This window comes from Acanthopagrus latus, chromosome 8 (assembly GCF_904848185.1).
Source record: "Acanthopagrus latus isolate v.2019 chromosome 8, fAcaLat1.1, whole genome shotgun sequence".
In the NCBI taxonomy this organism is placed as follows: Eukaryota; Metazoa; Chordata; class Actinopteri; order Spariformes; family Sparidae; genus Acanthopagrus; species Acanthopagrus latus.
In genome coordinates, this window is record NC_051046.1 from 10,332,065 (window position 1) to 10,357,979 (window position 25,915).

A 25,915-nucleotide genomic window follows, 5' to 3' on the forward strand; every position below is an offset into this window, starting at 1 on the left:
TGCTGAAAAAGCCCAACAACGAGGGTGTGTTCAATGTAAAGCCTGTGAAAGTATCCTGTCCATGCCTGCCGCTGCCCACATCCAGCCCTTTGTTATGTTCTCTTGAGTTTTTTCATGCCTTAAGGACATAATGTTTTCCTATTACGCTGGCGCGTTCCAACCAGCGCCGTTCGTTCGAAACGTCTGATGTAGATTAACAATGAAGGTGCGATGATTTGCACCTATGTTTGATGAAAAGAGGCCAGGGAATCCATTAGTGTCCATCTAAATTACATCAGCCAAACCACTGACACCGGCCTACAGTCCACTGCCAGCTCATTGATTAAGAAGAGTTTCCAATGGCTTTATGTAACCAGCCCTTTGCATTAGCGCCTCAGTGCTGCTGCTCCGCTGTTAATGGCAAGAAGGGGCTCTTTGTAGGGTACAGTTAGATTTTTTTTTCCTTTGTCAGGGAGAAATGCCCAAATGAAATAAAAGCTGGCAAGATTAAACGCTGCGTTTTTTTTTTGTTTTTTATTAACCAAGTGACTCACCTTCCCAAATGGGGAGTGAATAATGTAGGAACAATTGTACAGGGGTGAGCCATGTAGCACATTCGTAAATGATGGTACTGTAGCACGCCACACAAAAGGACTCTATCATTCGGCAAGTCATAAAAAGACATCACATTGTCCAATTAATAATGATTTCCGTGTGATTTCCTGAGGTGTTTTCAAGGCGTCGTAATTATTGACAACGCATGTGAAAACCAAATTTAGATTGCCGTTGGAAGTCTCCATCTTAATTCAGCCGAGTCTTCTTTTAAAGCCCCCCTTTGGTTTTGATAAAAGAAGAAGCAATGTCAATCAGGTGAACTAATGGGAACGTGCATTTTGTAATTCACTCAAAGGGAATGGTAAATTGAAAAGAGTTTGCAACCTTTTAACACACTCGCGCACACCAGCGCTGACAGTCAAGCTCCATTATCTGACAGCTGGAGAGGTTAAAAATAACTGTGCTCGCAGCAAATTAGACGTATCATTTGGCTTCTAAGTGAGAGATGAATCTTTGTGTGGATGCTCCTGCCATGCCGTGACACGGGGGCAATATATCAGGCTGTGTTTGCCTGTCTTTCTCATAAACTCCAAATGGAATTGTAAACAGATGAAGCAATTTTACACCAAATGTATTCTCTCTGAGTCGCTCCTATGCTACTGCGAGGAGCCCAGCTATCACAGACACATACATTACTGCCCCGTGCACTCTCAAGCCAAAGTACATAAATCATGATTTGGCTGCCTGCTGGGTTATTGCTATCGCTCAAAGCCAATTCTCAAAGTGTTTTATATGTTACTTTTTTATCTCACGATAAATCTGATGTTATTGCACATACGACTTTTTGAAGATGCGGCAGCCTGCTATTTTTCGGCAGATCCGCACATGCTGCAAGTTAAGACACACGCAACGCGCAAGCAATCGAGGATGAGCCGCACGAATCCCGATTCTGCCTGTCACAGTCAAGTTTTCCGTGTCATTCAATAGCACCTTGCCCACTTACGCGCGCATTTCATGTCGGGTGTCAGAAGGTGGGGTGTCGGTTCCCATTTAAGTCGGTAAGAGAAGTGTTACTGTGGGATCCTTGTTACTGTAAGGTAAGTACAGAGATTTCCATGGGAGGCTTAGGTGACAGCGACGGTGTAGCATTTCCTCTAAATACCTAACAACATCATTGTTAATTCATAGCTATTTAATCACTTACTTGAGTAAGTGCAGGAAGGATGATCTTTGTGTCATGTTGTCTCACAAGGTAATCTCTTGTATTTCCTCGCTTAAGACCCATGCTCTAAATTTGTCACCGACTGCGTGAAGCCACATTTACCCCCCCCACCCCGAGTTTTAAGATGAGTTTTAAGTCTGCATATTTACCAAGCTCAGTGTGGCCCTGACTCAGTCTGCTTGACGTGATTTATCTCATCCAGCTTAACTGACAGGTATTGATGTGATACAAGGATAAATGCAGTAGATTGATGGAATTAAAGCCTACCCTATTGTTCCCATGCTGTGCATCACTGACACGTGTGAGACTCATGTCTCTCATTAAAGAAAATAAATGCTTCAGGCATCCTCTCTGCAAAAGCATCAAGTTTTGTGTGTGTGTATGTGTGTGTATGTCTGTGTGCGTGCGTGCGCACAAACCCATGTGTGTGTGGGAAGCTATCTCAGTTGTTTTCCCTCTCTATAATCTCTCCCTCCTTGCACAATGGATTTAACCCGGCCTTGAATGGGAGAGAGTGCAAATTGCTGCTGACTCTAAACAGCAGAGCATTCACCCTGTTGACAGAGGCCTGGACATGTGATTACATTAAACAAAGGGGCAAGACCATTGATCATTTAATTAACTTTCAATTATTGCTTGTGAAAAGGACAGGATCAGAACTGCAAGCGTGGCCGTGCTCCACTGGTGAGGCATCGCGGTGTTATGCCCCTGGGCAATCCCCCCCTCGCTTCTTATATGATGCATCTAAGCCACTAAAGAAATCTAATCTTAACTATGCAAGAAATAAAGAGGGAGAGGGGGAGAGAGAGGGAAGCTTTCTCCACTTTACGTGCACGGCAGGCGCTTGGCTGTGCATCTAAATTTTTAGGGGGAGCCAGTGTTAACTCTATATTTGGATTCCACTGGAGTGGATTAAGGATCCTTTACTGCAAACCCACGGGATTCGCGGAGACATAAAAGAGGAGACTGTTTGCATCCATGCTATACAAATAATTGCAGGTTTCAAATCGAGTGTAATTTCAAGCACCAGCTATATGGGAGAGAGTGGGCTTTGATGTACAAATCCACAATTCATGGGGGATTAGCACCCCAAAGGTTAGCGGTTGCTAATTACAGGAGATTGGTTATACATATCTAACAAGGCAAGAAGACAGCCTTAATAAATGTGAGGATTCATCAGGAACAAGGATAAGCGGCTGTGATAAGCGGACATGTATTGGAATCACTAAAGAGTGATACCCTGTAAATGCCCTTCTTTAAACAGTGAAAGGACAGAAGCACTATCTCTTCCATTGTCTTTATAAACAGCATACCTTGTGCGAAATGAGATTTTGGAGATGCATTTGTGAATGCAGATTTGTGCAATCTTATAAATTAACCTCTCAGATATTCTTCCTGTGTCTCTTACTGCAGCAATTTCTCTTTTACTGTATTTTGCTTGCAGCGCTGAGTGCTGCATTACCATAATCCTTGGTTCCCTTCCACAAACCACCACTGGCTAAATGAATCTATTATTTTTGCCTGGAGCCGTAAAGATGCAACAAAATGCAATGCATTGAAGGGAATGAAACTTGTGATAAGCTGCACATTTTCACTATAATAACCCGTCTACAACAGACTTCTTACCCATGGCATGGAAAGTATCAGCGCACTTGACCTTTAATAATCTGGATGTTGTGAACTTAAAAGGTGCTATCAAAACCTAAACCTTTCCAAGGGGGAAAAAAAAAATAAAACACCCAAAATATAATTTAATTCTGCACACAGTCAGTTAGTCAGGTTCTTGGCTAGCTGGCGCTGCGTGTTGTTGATTCCCCTGACCAACAATAGCAGACCTGGCCGGTGTGGCCTTGTGTTTTCATATGGCCCTAAATTAAACATGTCCGAGCCACGGCAGGCACTTGCTCTGCCGCGGGAAACGCTTTTTCATCTCCTAATGAATGTGCCTGAGGGGGTCCCACAGGGGGCTCCACTTCACCCCTCATTAGGCGGGGTGCTGCCTCTGCCTTCATGCTGAGGAGCAACCTCCTGGAGAGGGGCCTCCCACTTCATCTGAACGTCCCACGCTCCCCTGCCCTGGACTAGTGGACTGCACTGCTCTCTCCCACCTCTCCTTTCATTCTCACTGTCTATCTCTCCCTGTCTCCACTGCCCCCCCCCCCACCACAAATCAGCTCCTCTTATAGTGGCAGACCAGGGATGACAGGGATGAGAGGACGGTCCATGCTCCTAATGTCATTTTAATGGCCTTGTTTGGTCTTTTGTGGTTGTGATTTATTGCTCTACACACACCTCTAATGTCCTTCTAAATGTCGGCTGGACTGTCTTCCTCAAAACAAGCCAAAGATGCTATTGTTTTAGAAAACGCAGTGAGGAAAAGGGCTGACAAACTAATCAGAACTACACTGAGAGCTCCGCTTTCCTCCAAACATGCTGTCTTCATTATGGCCTCATACAGACGTGCGTTATGTCATGAGCAGAGGAAGAGGTGAAGAGCTGAGGAACTGTGCAGGACCTTATGTCCTGCTCAGGCTTAGAAGTTCCCTCCTAGTGCAGCGCTACAAACACCCACTGTCATGTGGAAAATATTGACAGCTTCCTGTCGTTAATGAAGCAAACAAAGCAGGGACGATTCCTGGCCGGCATGAGGCAGCAGGAAGGGAAAGAGGGATATACTGGCTGTCAGCTGACTCCTAGAGCCTTTGCATGGCAGCAGCTTGGGCTGAAGAGCTGATTGTTATTCCAGGGCTTTTGGGATGTGTTTATGCAATCATTAATCTTGGCACTTGTTTATTTGCATGGGATTAGAGCACCATGGTGCATTCACCGGCAGTTAGGGAAGCTGGTTCACCAAAAGGTAGCAGCGAGCGCTCAGGTCCTCCCCTGTAAGCAAAGCGTGCAAGGAGGGAAGCATGCTTTGCGCATGGCTGCTTAATCCTGCCATGTTAAACAAAACCAGGCCAGTGTTTGTAGGACTGTGAAAACAGCAGTGCAGGGGGAATGTGCCTCACATGCTGTAAGCAGTCTGTGAACTCGGTGTGGCAGTAGACACTCCTCGTGCACCCCTGTCGTCTAGGAATGCCTTTCATACAGTCTGCTGCAACTGGCAGAGAGGGAGGACCATTGTAGAGTTGCTCAGCAGCTCCTCCACTGTGTGTGCAGAAATGATTGCAGAGATTTTTTAAAAAATGTTTCTTAATTCAATGTTAACTTGTTTTCATAACATGCAACATTTTAGAACTAATATAAATAGTTTTTGGTTCATTTCTGGGATAATCTGCGGGGTTATGTAAAAGTGTTTGATGACCCCCAGGAGAAGGAGCATTAAGAAACAGGTAATCCTTCAGTTGTCTTAAAAAGGTTACCGTGACCAAACTTGAAGATGCAATGTTTTTACAAAGCTCAAACAGACACAGTAGTGGAAGACATATATAGATCTTTAATTTCAGGGAAAAAAAAACACACATCACTTTGTCAAAATACTCTGTTACAAGCAAAAACACTACACTCAGAGCCTTACTTGAATAAAAAAAATATATGTATTATCAGCCACATTTCTCACATTTACGTATCAAAGGTAAAAATATTGGTGCAGAGTGACTAATAAATAGTACTGTCGGAAAAATGTAGTGGAATAAGTAGTACAAGATTTTCCTCTGAGGTGTAGTGGGGTAGAAGTAAAAGGCTGCATAAAATGGAAATACAATATAGGTAAAGTACAAATTAAATACAATATTACATCCCACCACTGCGTATTATCAAACTGTAAGGCAAGAAATCGCTGTCTGTGAACATGTTATTTGCACATCTCAAGAACCATTCATTTAACACCAAGTACATCTCCAGCTTTGAGATGCCAACCGATTTTGAAATTGGTTTGAAACTCAGAACACAGATTTTCTTCTCTGTAATCTTAAACATGCACACAGTTCAGTTTTCTCTTCTTTTCAAAATGACTCCACATCACAGATTATCATACCAGAACGAGCACTGCCCCTCTCACGTGATCTCACGGGGAAGCAGATGTAAACAAAATGGAGATCGGTGTGGTGCAGCAATTTACTGTATTACTGTGAGGAAAAAGAGAAAGCAGAAGGTAAAACTAGTCTGGATGAGAAGGGAGACTAGATCAACACAGATTCTCTCTTCATCAGCAAGATCTGGAGGTTAGATTTGCATTTTAAGATTTGTTTTCCATCGGATGTCGTAGTCCAGCTCATACTGCCGATGTAATCAGCCAGATTTTAAATCGTAAATAGCAAATAAATTCAAGAGGCTTTAGACAGGATCTGTAAAAACCCTCTCATTACCAGATAATCTGTAATCTGCTGCAAACACATCAAATATAACATATATGATGGACATGATTAGTGACAAAGTGTGCCGACACATCCGCAAACCACTGACGTTCATCGCCTCAGAGGACTCATCCTGGGCCCTGATACTGCCGGGAGCAAAATGAAATAAACAGATTGATTTTTGAAAATGCCTTGCAAATTTCATCACTGGTAAATATTTTACTCGGTCAGAATGGCAACATTTCACTTTAATCATTTTGAAGATTTAGTGGCATCGAGGATGAATGATGCATGATGGAAGTGTTCGCAGTCACTTATTAAGACACTAATAGCCAAGGGCACCATGTATGGATTAGATAATGGCTCTGTCTCGCTTTAATTTGCTCTCTGCACCTGGAAGAGAGGGCCTTGAAAATCTCTGAAGGCCAAATAGTAGCGCCGAGTGTGTGACTGTACTTAAAAAAAAAAAAAAAGGGCTCACACAAGGAGAAAAACAAAAAGTGGTCCAAAGAGCGAGCCCAGTGAAGCAGGCTCTCTGAGAAAGCTCTTCTTCTGGGGCCCCATGACACCGGTGATCTGTGGAAAGGTTGGGTGCCTCTAGTTTCAGCTCTATCTAGCCGTGGATCTTTGAGCAGCAGGATTCAGTATCCCAGCTAATGTAACAAGGCTCATTTGTCTCAATCACACGTCCCTGGAAGTATCGGCTGGCCATTGATGTCATTCATCTTCCCTGTCCTTGCCTGCTCTTTTTCAGTTGATGAAAAACCCAAGACCTTCATGCAGGATGGCAGAGGTGCGGTAAAAAGTGCTTATCAGTCCAGCCGTAAAAAAAAAAAAACTGTTGAGTAACGGCAGGGATGTGTGGACAGTTTGTGAAACTTTCCAGGTCTCACTAAAGGTAGACGAGCTGTACATGTTTAGGCAACTGACTTTTAGTTTAACAATTGTCATCAAATGGTGAGAACTTGTCCTTTAATCTTGGCTGTTCTTTAATTAATGCTTTATTTCATTAAAATTAGGTGTTTTTAGGAATGGATTGATGGGCCAATATGTATACGATTATCAGTCATCTCGCGTCCAGTTAAATAATTACATATTAAAAAATGATAATTATATATTGCAGGGTAGTTTAACCTATGACAATGTATCACAATTTATTAGTTGATAAACATTTTGTATTAATTTTGACAGGAGAGAAAGCCATGATAATGAAGCTGCAGCTAACTGAAGACAGAGAATAATTTGTATTATCTAGGCATTTATTATTATTATTATTATTTATATAGTATTATAATGATACCTGAAAAAATAAGCTATTACAAGTGTTGATTGTCACACTTCTAAAGTGTTGATCCTCCATATTAAATTTTTAATCAATGTGTGCGCTCATGTGTCCCCCCCCTTTTTTTTTTTTTTTGCTCCCAAAAATCAGATTATCAAATGTTTTGGAACAAAGTCCAGCACTTAATCTATTAACACATGTGTGCTGATGTCAGCTCCAGTGGAAATACTGACTCGCACCATAACTGCAGGCTTATGCTGAGCTCCCCCTCTTCGGCGGAGCAAATCAAGATCATGATTACTATCTGGCCCGTGCAGCCAGTCTGCGTTGTCTGGAAACATGTTTTCCTAAGGAGACCACAGAGGGACAATTACTGTCAGCTGAACTATTCAGCCTGTTCTCCATGTGTGTTCTGGCTGCGTGCCTCTGACCCACTGACCCTGAGCAGCAGCATGAGACTGGACCTCCAGCCTCCCCTCCTCTTTTTTCCTTCCCTTCATATCCCCAATCCACCCCCCCCCCCCCCCAAAAAAAAAACTGAGGCATCCAAAAATGCACTTGGCAAATGTCTAAAAAAAAAAAAAAATTAAAAAATGCTCATATACTCTGTCCCCCCTCTGGCAAAAACACCACGCAGGAAGTTGAATGGATGTAAGTTTTGATTTCTTTGTGTGAGACAGTGGAAAGATCCTATTGAAAAACCCACAGCAAGAATCCTGGTTGTCTTACAGAAATGCATACTAATACAGCAATTATAGGAGGAAGGAAGTTGGACAGTGTGGCAGTAGCAAATTCCCTGGTGCAATGGAACAAGGCTCTTTGTTGTTATGTAAAGGTTTTCTGCGTGTAATTGCAGTGGATGTTTTTGAAGGATTCATTATTTATATATTCCTGTGTTTTTCTAAAGGAGCCTACGAGGCTGTCGTCCCTGCAGGGAGATTGGGGGGCTGAGAGGTGCTTAACTAAGGCACTGTAGCACAATCGAAGGCTTTAACCACAGCCTGCGTAGTTCAAGTGGTCAGTGTGTAGGTTCAAAAGCATCGCACGAGCCTCAGCGGAAAAATCTTAGAATTCAAACGGCAGCTCCTGCACCAGTCAATCAGTCGGTCCTGTGTGATTTCAGCCTCAGTGATTTTTGAGTTTTGGTGCATCCCAATGCCTTGCTGCACAGCGCATGAGCAAAGAAAAACAACGCACAAGCAACTCTGACTCACACAAACTTCCATTTCCCCTCCAAAAAATGCATGCCGTGATAGTAGAGGACGTATCACATTTGAATTTATGACGGGGGCCCAAACCAAATGATCTAAATAGTTAGACAAAGCATGTAAATATTTGCAACACAGATAATTTTTTTTTTTTTTTATTCAGCTCTCACGGCTCTCTATGACTAACTAGAGGCTGGTAGAATGCATAAGTGAGCGCTGTCTACAGATTGTATTTTGCCATCAGAGTAAACAGTGTGAGCCTTTCTCCCTCCCGGCGCACATGTACGCCCGCACGCACACGCTCGCACACACACACAGAAGGGGCGTGCCCTCCGGTCCCCAGCACCCAGGCACAACTTCACTTGTCACTGCAGTCACAGACAAGACGGAGGGGTGGGTGGGGGGGCAGAGTAGGTGGGGGAGCGATGGGGGAGAGAGATTTGAGCTCAGGTGGGGCAGACAAGGGAGGGGAGAGGAGCGCCGCACACATGCTACCCTTCATGGTGCTCGTCTGCTCGGTAAACCCGGGCTTTTGTTGTTTCCCCCAGAGTGCAGGCGCACAGACTCCCAGTCAGGAAGCTCGTCAATCTTTGCCACAACAACACATAAATTAGTGCCCAAATTACTGTTACGCCGGTGGAGAAAGAGACATGGAGAGAGATGTCTTATGTTGCGGTTTGGGAATACATCTTCCCCTCTCCTGCTCCCCCTCATAGAGGGTGTCAGAATGCACTTCAATAAAACAGTCAAGTAAATACAGGGAGAGACATGAAGAGAGAAGCGCTGCTGTGTTGTACAGGCATCTGGAGTTGGGCAGTGTTGAAATATTAATAGGCCTCACACACAAACAAACACAGAGATGTACGCATGAGTTCATCCAAAAAGCAGCCCAGGGCAATGGTCCAGACCTGAGCTTCAGCAAAGTCACCGCGACGCTATGAAGGAATAATAGGGAAAGGCTTAAAGAGCCCATCTTTTGAAACGGAAATATCTCTTCAAATGTAGCTGGTCTCTAGTGAAGGGGGATCACAGCTTAGGCAGCTAAATAATTGGGGGGGAATTAGCAAGAAGCAGCATAGAGACATCAAAATGTGTCAATTGTGTCTTTCCCTGCTCTAATCCCTCTGGTCAGTGTATTTTCTGATGACTTCAGCGTGTTTACAGGTTGAATGGGAGCTGTTTAAAGTGAGGATATATAGAGTTTTGGTCAGCAGGTGAATTTCTGTGTGTTTTTTGAGTGCTACATACCAAGCAAATGCCATTAGAGCAGCTCTATGGTAATACGCCAGCAGCCTCCGATCCCTAAACAAATCACACATTTATACTATTCAGCCTGTGTTCCGTGCCACGACTGTCCTTTGCCGCTGACATTCAAATAACCTTTCTTCTGCTGCATAAATGGGAATAAAAAAGTATTGTGTTGCGCGCCTTCACATGACAGCAGAGCCCTGGCAGATAAAAAGAGGCAGAATTCTGATTCCAGCTCTTGTTAGGCTGTCGTCTCTCAACAGCAAGATCTGACTGTCATGGGTATCTGTTTAGAGAAGACTCTGTTTATCAACCGACAGCTGATCTCCACTGCCAAATGGGAAGTTTGTGCAGGAAAAAAAAAGAAAAAAAAAAAAGAAAATAGCTGCACGTAATGATGGAGGAGCAGTGCTTGGTGCACATTTGCAAGCCAGCTTGGTGCCGCTGGTGTTTGAATGTTGACCATGTGTGAACGCTTTGTTTTTTAAGAAAACCTGCCCCGGGAGGAAGGCATGTGATCTTTTGTAAGCTTTTGTTTTGGTTTTGTTGCAAAATATTATAAAATCGGAGTGTATTAACACGGTTTGTGGGATGGTGAAAGGACTGTTAATCTATTCATAATGCTGTGCCCTGTCCAGTTCCTTACATAATCTCTGACATGAGCCCACTGGCTTGCGTCACTCCGTCATTGACAGCTGTCAACACAACACGACCTACGCACACACACACACACACTCAGACAGCACCATGCACAGAGAAGCAAACACATCCCCCCCCCCCTCCAGCTGCTTCACATCCTTTCTTTTGGGACGGTGTACATTGTGTCATTTACTGCGCACATCTATCATGAATCATCAGGCCATGAGAAAATGATTTAATGGTCCAATCGAGTAATGGGTTAAGCTCTCGGCATTATGACGGTGGCCTGGGTATGGGTCTGTAATGTAAGGGATAATCTTAATCCTTCAGCGTTATGTCAGTAGTCCAAGGGTTCAGTGGGAACATGCAGGAGATTTTGACGAGTGATTTCCATGTTTGCACAAGCCTGTAGGACTTTCAGTCTTATTTTACTCCATGTACGTTACCGACGTGCTTAGTTGAAAAAATCTAAAACGCATGACGGGAATAAAAGAATGCTAACCAGGAAATAAATAAAATGTGTGCTTTTAACTGGCAAGAATATCGCCCACTATAGCAGCTCCTCGTCATTGCATACTAATCACAGAATTTACACTGCATACTGACGAACAGATTATTAATATGTCACTAATTTTTCGATGTATATTTTACAGCTTCGCAATGTGAGTGTCTTGTGAATGAAGCAACACCACGCTAGCAGTGGAAAAGGGAGGAAGTCTCCTGTCTGTCTGACAGTGTCTGTCTACTCAGTGCTTCTAATAAGATAAACTACGACAGGGCCCCTGTAAGCTGCTCGTGTGCATTTGGCAAATTGTTCTGGGTGCTCACATTTGACTGTCAGTTTCCAGCTCTTTGAAAACATCGTGTAGTTTTAGCGGTGGGTTGATGTCGGGGCTGTGAAGAAGACAGTGAAGGTCACTGGGTGAACATGCAGAGGCCTTGCTGCCCTATTGTACATGTGCTCTGAGTGACACGTCATCCCCTCAAAGGGCCCGCTAGTGTGGTGAATCAGTGTCCTTGAACTGCTCAACCACAGACAGACAAAGAACAAGCTTTAGCATTCGGCTTGACTGTCTCCTTTTTCTGCCATGCCCATTGTCCAAGACACCCACGCCAGGCTGCAGTGCTGCATGCAGGAAATCAGTCTTGAGCCGCTGTCCAGCCCTTTTGGTTATGCGCGTGGTGTGATTGTGCTGCAGTGTGATTCGCACATAATCTTGGCGTCTCTGCAGGTGTCTTTGAAGTGGCCTGCGCGCAGAGGCCATCTCGCAGTGCTGTGAGGAGCGGCAGGCTGCTGGGATGGGCTTTAGCATGGCTGCCCGTCTGACTGTGCCTGGCTTTGATGTCGTAAACAGAGCAGGCAGGGCTGGCTGGCAGGGAAGCGGGCGGGCAGGCAGGGAGGCAGGCAGGCAGGCGCGGTGAATGGGATCAGTGGCACTGTGCTGGTCAAGCTCAAGCGAGCCAGCAGCTGCCTGTTTCACACCAAGAGGCAGTTAACACCGCAGCTCATGTCAATAGATATTGACTGCCAGACTGGGAGTGCTTATAGGCGCGGGCCCTTTTGTGTTTGACTGACTCTCCTGTGTGAATTCAGTTTAAATCATACTCAGCGTCTGAAGTGCAGCTTAGGGGCCCTCATGACCAGTCACTCAAGTGGACAACTTGCACAGTCATACAGATATACAAATATTGACCTAGCTGATGGTGGAGGTGACTTCATGGAGTATTCGGTCTCCACTGTGTCACTGTGACCCCTCCTCTCCACATCGCTTTGAAAGCAGCTTATCCCAGTGTGGAAATCGCTATATGTTCAGACGGAGGTCTTTTCTCATACGAGAAACTACAGAGCCAGCCTCAGCCGGTCCAGAGACAAACCCTTTTTACTGTTGAGTGCACTGAGCATCCAGGGGCTTGTGCAGCGGTGGAGTGAGAGGGTGTTAGCTAGTGAGGCTGTGTGCACTCAGGGCCTTCCCGCTGCAGATAGGGCTTTGTGAGGCATGCTTGTGTATGTGTATGCCCTGCCCGGCCTGGCACCCCCGCGTCTCTACTCCCACTGCTTTCACCTGATGTGGCACAGCCTCTGTCAGGCCTGAGCGAGCGCCCAGCCAGCTCCGCTTCTTCAGGAGAGATGAAGGCATCTCGCAGCTATGCTGTGGGGGTGGGGAAGCTAGCAGCAGCCTAAGCCTGGAGCTATCAGAGGCTGGAGCTCAGAGCCAAAAGCCTGTGGGCTGGATAGGGTGGGTGGAAGCTTGGCTTAACTTGGCAAGACAACCATAGCCACAGCCCTGTACTGCCACCCAATGGCTGGGGTCTGTCACTGCAAGCTTTAGTTCACCATAACCACAGCTAGTCATAATTACAGCACGCTTCAGTTGTTGTGAGTGCATGTCAGAACAAATTATGTAAGTAATGAGGCTGAAAATGCTAAAGGAGTCGAAACACACTGCACTGCTAATGCTCATGCAGGGAGAACACAAAAACAAACAATAGAGTGCACTCATACAGAGATAGACCTAACCGAAATAACAAGCAACTGTGCACAGTAAGGAAAAGATTAATTATAAATTAACCCTCTCAGTTAGGTTGTTGGAGCCCGCCTCCTGCCTGGATTTCACTCTAATCCGGGCCGACGAGGTGCAGTGCCCTCCATTGTACGCGAGAATCACAAATCGCAGGAGGTGTTGTCTGGAGGAGAATTAATTGTGCATGTTCCACCACTCCCTTTTGTTCATTTTACTAAAATGTGGGCTAATTCCATGTAAACATGGCCGGTCTTGTTGACTCCAGCAGCGCGAGGAGAACAGACACAGATTCCTGAATGAATAGAGTGTGGCTCCGGGGTTAGTGGATTAGAGGCTCTGTGTTAAGGGCCTCTCGCGGGCATGCCTCGGGGACAAGGACATTATCCACATGACACATTACAAGCTCCTAGGCAGATGATTAAAATGGGCAGGGATCTCTGGATTGGACCCCGGCAAAAAGTACTTTTGATGTGATCAAACTAGTTTAAAGAGGTTGGTTGTTAAGGTATATGAGGGATATTAGAGGCTTCTAGTCTTGGGAAGAGAGAGTGATTGTTAGATAGTAGACAGTTAGGCCTGGCTAGAGGGGAGAGGCTGATGTAACACTCTGACATAGTGAATGTACCGCCACTTTTTTTAAAATTAGTGTAATTTTTTATTGCCTCTTATTAAGGCAAAATCTTAATATTCCTCCCCTAATTGGTATAGACTTGTGTTGCAATAGCCCCTTGCGCTCTGATTGGCCGAGTGCATGGCTGGTTGGAGAAAACCATTACATCGTGAGAAAATATCCCGCGGTGATCTTTCCTCGATTTAGATCAGATAGCAGAGTTCGTCTGGCGCTGCAGTGCACTGTTGGGACAGTGGGACTGAGATGTTGGAGATGTGGAGGAGGGCTGCGAGATAGCGATCTCGGGGGGTGGGGGGGGGCGACAGAGAGAGGGAGAAAGAGAGAGAGGGGGCAAGACGGAGGGGGAGGTGGAGGTGGAGAGGGATGTAGCATCAGTGGCTGCAGTGATAAAGCTGAGAGCAGCGGGACGAGCTGGGAGTTCTGCGTCTCTGATGTCTGTGTGTTCTGTCTGTTCTGTTGTGTTGCCCTGTGGTCCGCTCCTGAAGAGAAGGCCAACGATGGATGAGGCCTGTCCTCTCTGTGCCTTTGTCCTCTATGGCGGGTGAATCACACGCCTGTCAACAGCACAACACCACAGCCAAATCCCCCCCCCCCCCCACACACACACACACACACACACACACCACCACCACCACCACTGCATACAGTCGCTGCCACCGCTTCATCCAGCACAGTGGGCACGTTATGATTCTCTGTGGCCGCGGCGGATTTACCCCTGAGGTTTTTATGGTTTTGAAGTTTTTAAGAGGCTCCGTGAAGTCAAGTTTTCCGACAGGGAATACGTGTGTCCTCGCGTGGCTAAATGAGCCTTTGTCATTGCACAAGCTTGTATTAGCACCACTGTGGTGTGTGAGGGTTTGTGGGTAGCCGAGTTTGTCCATATGTAAGTTGTGTTCAGGATGCAAATTGACACCATGTTTACATTAGCTGCTTGTGAGGACTTAAAATGGCCTCCTCCGCTTCACACACACACACACACACACACATACACACACTCGCACACACACACATGCACACACATACACCACGCTCTGTAAATATTCTGCTAATGCTCTGTGGAAGTGAGGATTCAGAAGCCACCGGATGAGATGCTTTTAGAAGCACAGTGCGCTTTCATGTACCAACATGGATCCATGGTGAGGGTGTTGTACAGTGACTCGTGACAGCGAAAAAAAATGTGATTTTCTCTTTTTTTTTTTATTTCCTTTTCTTCTCCGCAGCTCAAATCGAAATAATTCCCTGCAAGATCTGTGGAGACAAATCATCAGGCATCCATTACGGCGTGATAACATGTGAAGGCTGTAAGGTAAGCATCAAGAGACCAAACCTGTTTGTGTCATGGGAAGTAGCGTGTGTGTGTGTGTGTGTGTGTGTGTGTGTGTGTGTGTGTGTGTGTGTGTGTGTGTGTGAGGGACAGGAGAGCTGAGAAGGGGGGGGGGGGGGGAATTGAGGGAGCAAAGTAAAAGTTGCTTGCGAGGAAAAAACGTTTGAAAATGTTGCTGAACTTTTTACGATGGATTCGGTGTCGGCACTGCAAAGTGTAAACACACAGAAGATGATCATTAAAGTGGTCAAGAACCACAGAGGACGTCACAGATCACCACAATTAGTAGGACAAAGTCATCCCTCTGCCTTGCACTGCCTCTCCCTCCCAGGGACATGTCTTTTCACTGTTTTTTTTTTTTTTTTTCCCTTTTCTTATTTTTTTCCTTGCTTCTGCTGCAGCCTGCTCTTCTTGAAATAAAATGATCAAAAAGGAGAGTGCTTTGAATTATAGCAGATTGTTGGCTGTTTGCTACAGTGTTGCCTCCATTGAAGCCGCCTTTTGTACTGTTTCAAATGCACCAGCCATTCACAGTGAGGGGAATTTTGTGCTTAGGGTGTATTCTTGTCCCTGTGCTTGTCACCAGGCACATCATTAGCATTCCTCAGCCAGCCTGCACCTTTGCTGTTTGCTCCTGAATGTGTGTGTGTGTGTGTGTGTGTGTGTGTGTGTGTGTGTGTGTGTGTGTGTGTGTGTGTGTGTGTGTACGAAAGAGAGAGAGAGAGAGAGAGAGAGAGAGAGAGAGAGAGAGAGAGAGGTTTCTTTCAGCTGCTCTTCCCAGTGCTCCTCTCCACTCACACAAGCGCTGCAAGTATCAAAACACTAAAGAATAAACTGCTGAAATCTATCTTTAATGATTGCTAATTAGTCCAAAGCAGAGGGGCCTTTAATGATATGTGCGAGCACAAAAGTTTGGACCATAAATCATAGCATTATTAAAGAGTGCTGCTTGTCACTGGCAGTTATAGCCTGTTTCCATAATGGCTTCCATTATAAAGCAACTTGGCAGCTGTCAGCTGTTTTCTTGTAATTAAACAGCCAATGAGCAGCTAATTAAGACATATGTGTATGGAGCAGTAGAGTGGGGCATGTTAATGATGTGCTGGAATCAATTCATTAAGTCAAAGGATGAGGAATCCAGTCGGTGTGCGTTCGCAATCCTTTAGCACTGCACATGCCAGTGCTGCGTTAATCAACACTAATAACCCCGCTGAAGAAAAATACCATCCACTGTTATCAGTCCTACCCAAACACACCACCCTCCCGCTGTACACGCTGGTGAAATACAGCGCTCTTTGGATGCCATATTTAAGCCGGGGGAAAATACCATTGCTGTGGCGCTATTATCTCATCTGTTTGGCAGACGAAAAATAAAAAATATCGCCGCTTGGAATACAGCGAACCACGATCAATCAGGGCTGAATTCTGTCATCACTAGAACAGTATGAAGGCATGAACCGATCCAGCGGTTTCGTCCGATAACCCGAGGTGTTTTCCGTGCCCCCTCTCTCTCCCCGTGCAGGGCTTCTTCAGGAGGAGTCAGCAGAGCAATGCAGCCTACTCCTGCCCCCGCCAGAAGAACTGCCTGATCGACCGCACCAGCCGCAACCGCTGCCAGCACTGCCGGCTGCAGAAGTGCCTGGCAGTGGGCATGTCACGAGATGGTAAGTGTTTGATGGAGGAGGTGGGTGGATACAGCAGGATGGTGTGGTGAGCAGGGGGGGCGGTGAGGAGTCCAGGTTCGAGACAGTGTGTAGGCAAGAATCTGCTCTGCTCATATGCCCTTTGGAGCTTTTTGACCTCTTTATGAGGGAAGATATAAAAAGATAGAAGTTCCTCTTCGGGTCAATATATTAGTTATTAACATTATTGTTGATAGAGCTTGTTATTTATCATTGCAAACAATCCAGAAGTTTGGCTGTGTATGTTAAGAATGAAGAATGAGGGAAGATGATTTACATTACAACTCGTGCCATCTACTAATTTTCCTCTTTAATTTCTATGACTGGAAAGATTTTCTGAGCTATGGTCGCTATGGTTTGCTGTAAACATACGGTCGTCAGCATCTAGCTTGTGGTAGGAAAAAACCAGAGAAACTCCGCCTCTGCAGTGGAAATCTGTTTTTTTTTTTCTTTTCTTTTCAGAGAAAATCAGTCAAACTGATGAGCCTGAGGTTTATTACCTCAAAAACAGTCAACACAACTCTTTGCACAAGCTTAGTTAGCGGCTAACTTTTGAGTAGCTGTTCACACCTGTGCATGTTACTTTCCGTTCATCATCATTATTATTATATGGTTGTGTATTCATGGGGCCGACGCTGACGTGGCGCTGTAAATCGAATCTTAGTGGGGACACAAAGAAAACACGCAGATAATGACAGCCATTATTCTCAGAGAGGCACGACAGACATGTTCCAAGAAAACTGTGACATGAACGCGTGCTAAGACGACAGTTCATTGTCTGCCAGGAGCAGGTGAGTGCTTTGTCTGTTGGACTAATTCGTTGCTGTGATAGAAAGTAGGTTTGATGAAATAGGAGGCTGTTAGAGGTTGTCATCAGAGCTGCTGCAGCTGAGATGCAGTAATGGGAGCACACAGGTGGGGATGTGTGCTGTAGGGCTCCTGCTGTGCCAGGCTGGTCCAGACTGGGCCGATGCAGACTGGGCAGAGCTGAGGAGATTACGTCAGAACAGAGCAGATCTACAGTATTTTTATTTTTTTTTTCCTTAGAGCACACACAGACAAGTGGAAACCTGAACATACATGCAGCGCCAGAGGCCGGCACGTCCTCTCGCACACCACTTTGCCTTAAACGCGTATATGCATATTCATGAATGTGAATGAACACAGAAGTACATTAGCACTTATAAGTGCCTTTGCGTAGCCATACACATCCTCACATGCACATACACACACACACACACACAGAGTCACACACACACTCAGGACAGACGAAGGTGACTCTCGCCTTCACTCAACACACCAGAGCCCATCTGCCCGCACTCTCCTCTGCGACGCTCCACTCGCTTTCCACTGTGCGTAGACAAACACACACATACACACACACTGTGACCGGCTGACATACTGCCAGGCCCCCAGAACTCAGGCCAAGGAGTCTCATTCTCAGCACCAATGTTTAGTCTGGAAACCTTGAAACAGGAGGCAGCAGCGTATCCTGTCTCATGTTTGAGTGGCCGGTAAGCTGTTAGTCACTTCCCACTTCTGCCTCTGTGCTCATGAAGATGTTCATTTATCATCGTGATTTCTGTCATTGCTGATCCCTCCTGAAATGTGGAGATTAGATTTTGTTTCAGTGTCATCTTTTAATAGATCCTGTGACTGTTTAGTACTGCACTGCATACTGTTCAGTCTAATGAAGTGTTTTCTGTTCAACACAAGAATATCGATATTCAGCATCACGTTCAATACCATCGGGTAAAATGGGATGAACAGTGAAGGCCTAAAATTTTAGAATTTTATAGCAATAGATGTAAGTTAATTTACTGGGACATCCATTCATTCATGAGGCTTTCATATTCAAACAAATTACATTTGTTTATGATGTGTGTCATGTTTTTTGTCTTGCTAACCACAGCGGTGAAGTTTGGCCGCATGTCGAAGAAGCAGCGAGACAGCCTGTACGCCGAGGTCCAGAAGCACAGGCTGCAGCAGCAGCAGCGTGACCACCAACAACAGCCGGGAGAGGCGGAGCCGCTCACACCTAGCTATGGCCTCTCAGCCAATGGCCTCACAGAGCTCCATGACGACCTCAGCGGCTACATGGATGGTCACACCCCTGATGGCAGCAAACCAGACTCGGCGGTCAGCAGCTTCTACCTGGACATCCAGCCATCTCCTGACCAGTCAGGCCTGGACATCAACGGCATCAAGCCGGAGCCCATCTGCGACTTTGCCCCCGGCTCTGGCTTCTTCCCTTACTGCTCCTTCACCAACGGAGAAACCTCCCCCACCGTGTCCATGGCTGAACTAGGTAAGGAGCAGAAGAGAGGCAGGGGGAGACAAGAGGAGAGACAGCAAAATGGAGGAGGGGGGGAGAACAACTCAACCGTGGGGCAAACGACACAAAGGTTGCTTAAAATAGCAGGAGGTTGGAGACTCATCTCCAACACTCATTAAAAGAGCCTCTTTTTTGTAATTAGTTTCCATTAATTAGGGCCAATCAGGATCCAGCAGGGCAGGCGTCTGGGGAAATCATTTTTTTAGGCTCCCCTGTGCCTAGGAACTCCTTTTAACAGATGTGTTTTCAAAACCATTTAAATTCTTATACTCAATATTTCTCTCAGAGAAAATGTGACCTTTGTTTCAGTGAGTAACGTGGCGCCCCTCCTCCTCTCCATGCATTTGTGTCATAACTAGATTGGCTTTGCCTCAACCTTAAGTTATGAGCTTCCTGCAGGCAGTTAAAGGAAATGTCAACAAGCCTTTTCCCAGTCAAAAAAAGCCCACGCGTATCCGCCTCTCCTCCTTCTTGAAAGCTCAGTAAATAAATCTTCCTTTCCTGTGGCATATTTCATCAGCGAGGTCTTCCCTTTCACATAGCCTCGCGAGTAACATTCGGATCTCAACCGCGGTCTTCTGGGTTTGTGACGATTGTTGGTTGTGTTGCAGAGCACCTGGCCCAGAACATCTCCAAGTCACACATGGAGACATGTCAGTACCTGAGGGAGGAGCTGCAGCAGATGACCTGGCAGGCCTTCCTGCAGGAGGAGGTGGAGAGCTACCAGAGCAAGGTAACGACCACGGGCCGAGCCTGCGCTGGCCTCCGCGGCGGTTACAGTAATCAAATTCATTGTTTTAAAGCCGATAACCCATTCTCTGTCCTATCTGTTCTTAGCCCCGGGAAGTCATGTGGCAGCTGTGTGCTATCAAAATAACAGAGGCCATTCAGTATGTGGTGGAGTTCGCCAAGCGCATCGACGGCTTCATGGAGCTGTGTCAGAATGATCAGATAGTGCTGCTGAAAGCAGGTATGACAGCCTGTCAACATGGCCTGCTGCCGTCAAACTCACCCACCACCATCACCACCACCACTACCACCACCACCACCCCCCTCTGGCATTGTCACAAGGGCGTAGCTGACCTGACTGCACAAAGCCCTCTTCTTCACACGCACAGACAGTGTCACAGAGAGGAGACCCCACCCTGCCTGTTTCCTCTCTCTGTCTCTGTCGCTCTCTATTTTCCTCCATTCATTACATACATAGCAGGGATGGACACAGCATTAGATAAGCAGTGTGTTCCTGAGCTCAGATAATACCTATCGCGAGGGCTGCCATTTCCCTTCTCTTTTCCCAGACACAGACGACGTCTACTTATTCGAAACCGCTCCCATGAAGACGTACTTACAGAATATTAAAATGTGGCCATGGCTCCGCTCACACTGTCACCTATATTTAGGCGCAAAATACAAACGCTCATGCAGATGCAAACATACCACACATGCAGCAAACAAACACCTCTCCTGGGTCTTTCCCTGAGTATTATTTACATTAGCACAGCCAATATGAATAATGAAATAAAGACTGAGATCCCTTGTCAGACGTGACATTTTAAAACAGTTGCATCTCCCTCAGAGGCAGTAATGGCTTCTCTTGATCCTCTTATCCACTCCCACAGCGTGGTACAAATTGCAGGATGGAAAAAAATTCCCCTACCTATCTCGCTAAATAAAGGTTGAATGAATAAGCACTGTCACTACTGAATGAAGCGCAATTTTTTTTATCTGGCATGTCATTACGGAAGAATAGCCTTCTGTCTATGATATTATCATCTGCAGAGTTGCTTTTTCCCCTTCCCTCTCTGACGGCAGCCTTCTTTATTTCAAAGCGGTTGTGTTACTCGTGTTGTAGGAGAATAGCACAAAGCACAATCATGTGTTTTGCATCCTTGACTGATGTGTAACTGTTAGGGAAGAAGAAAAAAAAAAGAAGAAGAAGCAAAGCTCAGATTCAGCATCTTGTTCCTGTCTGTCTCCACAGGCTCTTTGGAAGTTGTGTTTGTCAGAATGTGCCGTGCCTTTGACTCGCAAAACAACACAGTCTATTTTGATGGAAAGTATGCCGGACCTGATGTGTTCAAGTCATTAGGTAAGTGGAGTGGTTGTGTGTTTATGTGTGGGTAGGTGGGCGAGTGTGCGTGTGTGTGCGCAAGCGTAGGTTGAATGAGTCTGCATGTGTGTGTGAATCTGCATGCCGCCGTGTTTGTGTGTGTTTCTTACTGTGTCTTACTCCTTTCCTCGGTGTAATAGCCAAAATTAGAGTCTGCTGTTCTGTTCTACACGGCGCTGAAGGCCTGGAAGCAAACTCTGAGCACTCATCCCTGCCTCACCTGGCATTGCTGTCTCTGCAACGGTTATTTATGGTAGAACAGAGACGTTAGTGAGGCTCTGCTGCATATGGCTCCCGTAACTGTGGAATAAATAAAGCCAGACGGAGTGTCTTTAGGGAGCGCGCTATCAAAACCATCATTGATAGTCTGACATAAAACATCTCAGGCAAAAGCAAATAGCATTCGTGTTTGACTGCCGTGACATTAGTGAGGCTCTCCACCATGGATTTTCTCGCATTTCCTGACTGCCTTTTGACGGAAGAAAAAAATAAATAAATAAAAATGTAAATGCGTCCCACAGTGGCAGTGAAAATGCTGAATTCTGTTTCGCGGCGCAACTTTACCATTCCCTGCAACTCCCTGTTTGCGTGTGGATTGGAGCGAGCATGTGTATCTGTCCCAGCTTCAAGAAGTCCCAGTGTCCTGTGTTTTCCTGTGCAGAGGGGTCCGCGGCGGGGGAGGCAGAGTGATGGGCTTCCCGAGCCGCGGTGGCATCCGCCTGTCTCTTTCTATCCTCGATAATTGATTTAACTAAAAGCCTCAATAGTGACCTCATTTTGGCTTGCATAACACCACCCAACTGCCAAAAGTGACTCGTCTGGGAGGCAAAAACTGAGTAAAAGCATTGCCTGTTCTGCTTAAGACGCTCCCATGTGCTGTCAGCATGCCGCTTCTTTTTCATTCCTTCCCCTTCCTCTCCCCTCCCTATGTGCCTCTCTCCCAATAAAGATCAAGAGTGAATGTTGTTCTTTGGTCTTCCTCATCCTAAGCCCTCTCTCTGTGTCCTTTGCTGTGGCAGGCTGTGACGACTTGATCAGCTCCGTCTTCGAGTTTGGGAAAAACTTGTGTTCTATGCACCTGTCTGAGGATGAGATCGCCCTGTTCTCCGCCTTTGTGTTGATGTCTGCTGGTAGGTGTCACTCACGGTGCACAGAGCGAGAAAAAAAAAAAAAAAAGACAGACGCGCATTCACCACAACAAGGAGCGCTGTTGCCCTCCTGGTTTTCCTCCATCAATTAATTTCTTATATTAGTGGCACTGCGTCATTACTTTTTCGCATGAGCCGAGTTGACTTTTTCGCCGCCTGCGCGAGCTTGTGCAAAAAGTTGTGATTTGTGCCTTACAGACCGATCCTGGCTCCAGGAGAAGGTGAAGGTGGAGAAACTCCAGCAGAAGATCCAGCTGGCGCTCCAGCACGTCCTGCAGAAGAACCACAGAGAGGATGGTATACTTACAAAGGTGCACACTCCATCCATTATTCCTTAAAGTAGCTGTCTGCTAAGCATGCTCTACCCTTGTAGCGGTGTAATCTCCCACTGTTTTAGGATCTTTATCCACAGGCCATCAACCATTTTTAGAGCACAGCGCAGATTTCAGGGGAAGCATTCGTAATGTCACATGAAATGCCTTTTTATCAGTAGAGGAGTGGCAATTTATCAATTGTACCAGCTCCGTAATACGAAGTGTCAACTTTTCCTCGTGCCTTAGCGCTTGTCTCAATATTTACAAGTCTGTTTGCCCCTGTGTGAGCGCGAATACACTGTAGGGAGGGATGTTTTTCACTACCATTGCTCCGTGTCCTTGCTTCCCCGTGAATCTAAACAGCCTGTCTCCTCTCTCTCCACAGTTGATATGCAAAGTGTCGACACTGCGAGCGCTGTGCAGTAGGCATACAGAGAAGCTTACAGCTTTCAAAGCAATATACCCAGACATTGTGCGTGCCCACTTCCCCCCCTTATACAAGGAGCTGTTCGGATCAGACTTTGAGCAGTCCATGCCCGTTGACGGGTAGCAGCCCTGCCAGGTGCCAGTGTGCCCACCGTAGGGGAATGTGGAGGAGGAATCTGAGACACTTTATTGGTGCCCTGCACAAACCAGAGCGGACAGATGGCACGCTGTTCAACTTCTTCTTTTACATTGGAGGGGGAGGGCTTAGGGAGTTGATTCTCAAGGTTTACTTTATTGAATTTAGTTCTCTTTGGAAGACTTGTGGGACCCGACACCCCATGGGACATGAAGAGGAGATGGGGACAAATAATTTCTGTCTGGTTGAACTTGACCCTCTTTTGCGCATTGTCTAACCCGGAACTCATGAGTCACTTCATTTTTATCCACGTATTTCCCCAAGTATTTATTACACCGCCACTGGTATGATTTATCGGTGCATCTGGCTTGTAATTGCACGATTAATGAGTCACTTTTTGATAATCAAACCGCTGAAGACGTCTTTGACCAGAAGATAAATCCACATCAGTATTATTTTTTTTTTCCAAAATGGTCTCATCTCTAGCTGCTTCGTACACTTTATCCCCAAACTAAAACAAATGGCTGACAAATGCGCACATTATGGTCAAGTTCAGCCATCTTTTTTTTCTCTTGTGTTATCTTTTTTGGATGCAGTTCCTGGAATGAAAACTCACAGCGACTTTGAGGGAGGGGTCTGTCGGCATGGTGATGCAATCGGCACCTCTCTGTGGACAATCGTTTAAAAAAAAAAAAGAGAAAAAAAGAAAGAAACATAGAATTCTGGTAATTCTAATGAAAAACGCAATGATTTTAGCTGTCAAAGACTCCATCCACCATTGTTGCATAGTGAAATCATGTAAGGCCATCTGCTATTAATCCTTCTCTGGACAGGTGCCCTGGAGAAGCACAGGGCACCAACACAATGAAAAGGGTCCATTCCACCTGTTTTATAATGTACTACAGGGTATATGGTCATAAGTACTTACTATACAGAAAAAAGTAATGTTTATAGAATCTATTTTAAATAACATGTATGATATTAGTAGTTAGACCATTCTTAATTGTTGAATTGATAAGGCACTTTTATTTACACTTTTCTTTAATTTAAGACTTGTATATTTACCTAGTGATGTGTTGCATGTGCACAAGAAATACAAGTTGAACCATGGTCACAGAGGCGAGTCCTGGGGAGCTGCAGATGAAACCGGTTCTGGAAGTGCAAGGGCTGTCTGTTAGGGACTGCTGGCGTGGCTGCCAGGGAGTGGGGGGGTGGCGGCGAACAAAAGAGGCACAGATGAGAAGGCAGGTTAGAGGAGCTCCGTCACCTGTTACCTCAACAACTCGCCTGCCAAACGCCTGTCAAAAATGTAGCCCTGATACTCCTTTCCAGCGAGTGCGCACATGTACAGTAACGGCATGTTGCAGTCGAGCCGCTCTCCTTGATCTTTGGATCGGACGGCGTTCCTTGAGACCCTTTTGTCCAAATCTATCGCACTAATTTTATTGTGAAAAACCCTCACGTGTCGTGTGAAGAGGAACCTTAAAATCCGACGTTATCGCAACAGATCAACACTGAGCAGCCCTGAGGTCAGACTTGGGAGAGATCACACGCAGACTGTAATCCAATTGTTCCATCTAGTGGAAGGTAAAGATACAGCAAGCGAGTTCACAGCCCGAGCCTGACAAAGACACGAGGTCTAACCTTAAAGCACATTCATGAGCCTCCGTCGGAATATTTTGAGTGCTTTTCAGTTGATCGTTTTTCGAGTGACTCTATCTGCCTTCTCACCCCGGCCTCGGCGATGCCACAACAGGACACAGAAGGAAAAACAGTGAAGGGAAAGTGAATATTCAAAGCCTTGTCTGGTAGTAAAGCTTCTATTTTTGTAACATGTTTTGGTTAAATAACTCATGAAAGAGAACGAGGGAGAGAAAAAGATGTCAGGTAGCACTTAACTATATTCCCGCAATAATTAGACTAGCTGTTGTTTGTACGATTAGGGGAGAAACATAAAAATGGTAGGACAAGTGCTATTTTCAGAATGCTTTGTTGTTGTGTTTCTGTTTTGTTGAGTGTGTCTTTCTTGTCAGTGTGGTAGTAAAGTGGTAGATGAAAAAACAAAAAAAAACCCTGGATGTGCCAAACAGTAGTCGTCGCTTTCCGCTTTCCAGTCTACCCGTCTATAACGTAGAACGGATTCCTAAGACATTCCAGCAATCTCAGTAGCGGCTTCTTGAAATATCTTTTAAAAAAATGAGCAAAAGAAAAAAAAACGGAAGAAAAAAAAAGTGATATCCCTTTAGAAACCCAACAAAGCATGTTAATACATCTGTCACCAACCGTATCACAGAATCCAGTTGTTTCTTTTTCTTTCTTTTTCTTGTGTTTGCACACTATCATTCCTCTGCCGTGCAATTTGTACAAGGCGTCACCGCCTCGTGCTGTCACCCCTCAGGGACGAGTTTCTTTTGCGCTTTTGAGAGGACATTTGTTTGTACTCATTTAGGTTTTTAGTAGGTTTTTTTTTTTTTTTTTTTTTGTCAGGGATGTTCCATGACAAGTGGTTGAGATTAACATTTGAATATATTCATAAGGCAGTGGTTCAGAATTTTACATTTAAGGGGGCCTCCAAGACCACGCTGTGCCCCCCCCACCCCGCCCCCTACGGTCGAGTTCAAGAAAATCTCATTTGTAAAGAAAAAAAACAGAAAAAAAAGTCTAAACGCCATCACAGTTTTAACAGCATATTCCTGTCACACACACATACAAAAAAAAAATCTGTTTTGGTTTCAAACGGTGTCATCAGGGTCTTTAAAAGGTGGTAACCCTCTTTCTTAGAAAAACCAAATATTCTTATGCAATACTAAAATCTGTTGTGTTTGGGTTGTAGTAGATATGCTGTACCTAAGTAAT

The 25,915-nt window shown here is 45.5% G+C and overlaps 1 protein-coding gene and 1 long non-coding RNA gene across 3 annotated transcripts in view; one reads left to right on the forward strand and one right to left on the reverse strand.

Annotated features, from left to right (window-relative positions):
• Window positions 1-23,679, forward strand: part of roraa (RAR-related orphan receptor A, paralog a) — a 184,146-nt gene extending 160,467 nt beyond the window's left edge. For both annotated transcript variants that reach the window (XM_037107867.1, XM_037107868.1), the window contains 9 exons: window positions 14,805-14,890; window positions 16,431-16,572; window positions 18,503-18,898; window positions 19,537-19,658; window positions 19,763-19,895; window positions 20,907-21,014; window positions 22,055-22,165; window positions 22,382-22,494; window positions 22,883-23,679. In XM_037107867.1, the coding sequence (XP_036963762.1) occupies window positions 14,805-14,890; window positions 16,431-16,572; window positions 18,503-18,898; window positions 19,537-19,658; window positions 19,763-19,895; window positions 20,907-21,014; window positions 22,055-22,165; window positions 22,382-22,494; window positions 22,883-23,047 (1,376 nt within the window). In that variant the 3' untranslated portion in view covers window positions 23,048-23,679. The remainder of the gene's footprint in view (window positions 1-14,804; window positions 14,891-16,430; window positions 16,573-18,502; window positions 18,899-19,536; window positions 19,659-19,762; window positions 19,896-20,906; window positions 21,015-22,054; window positions 22,166-22,381; window positions 22,495-22,882) is intronic.
• On the reverse strand, window positions 21,219-23,775 carry LOC119024774. Its single transcript, XR_005076597.1, has 3 exons — window positions 23,676-23,775; window positions 22,380-22,455; window positions 21,219-21,335 (listed from the first exon to the last, which is right to left on the reverse strand). It is a non-coding gene; the product is annotated as an uncharacterized LOC119024774 (long non-coding RNA).
• Between the last annotated feature and the right edge of the window lie 2,140 nt (window positions 23,776-25,915).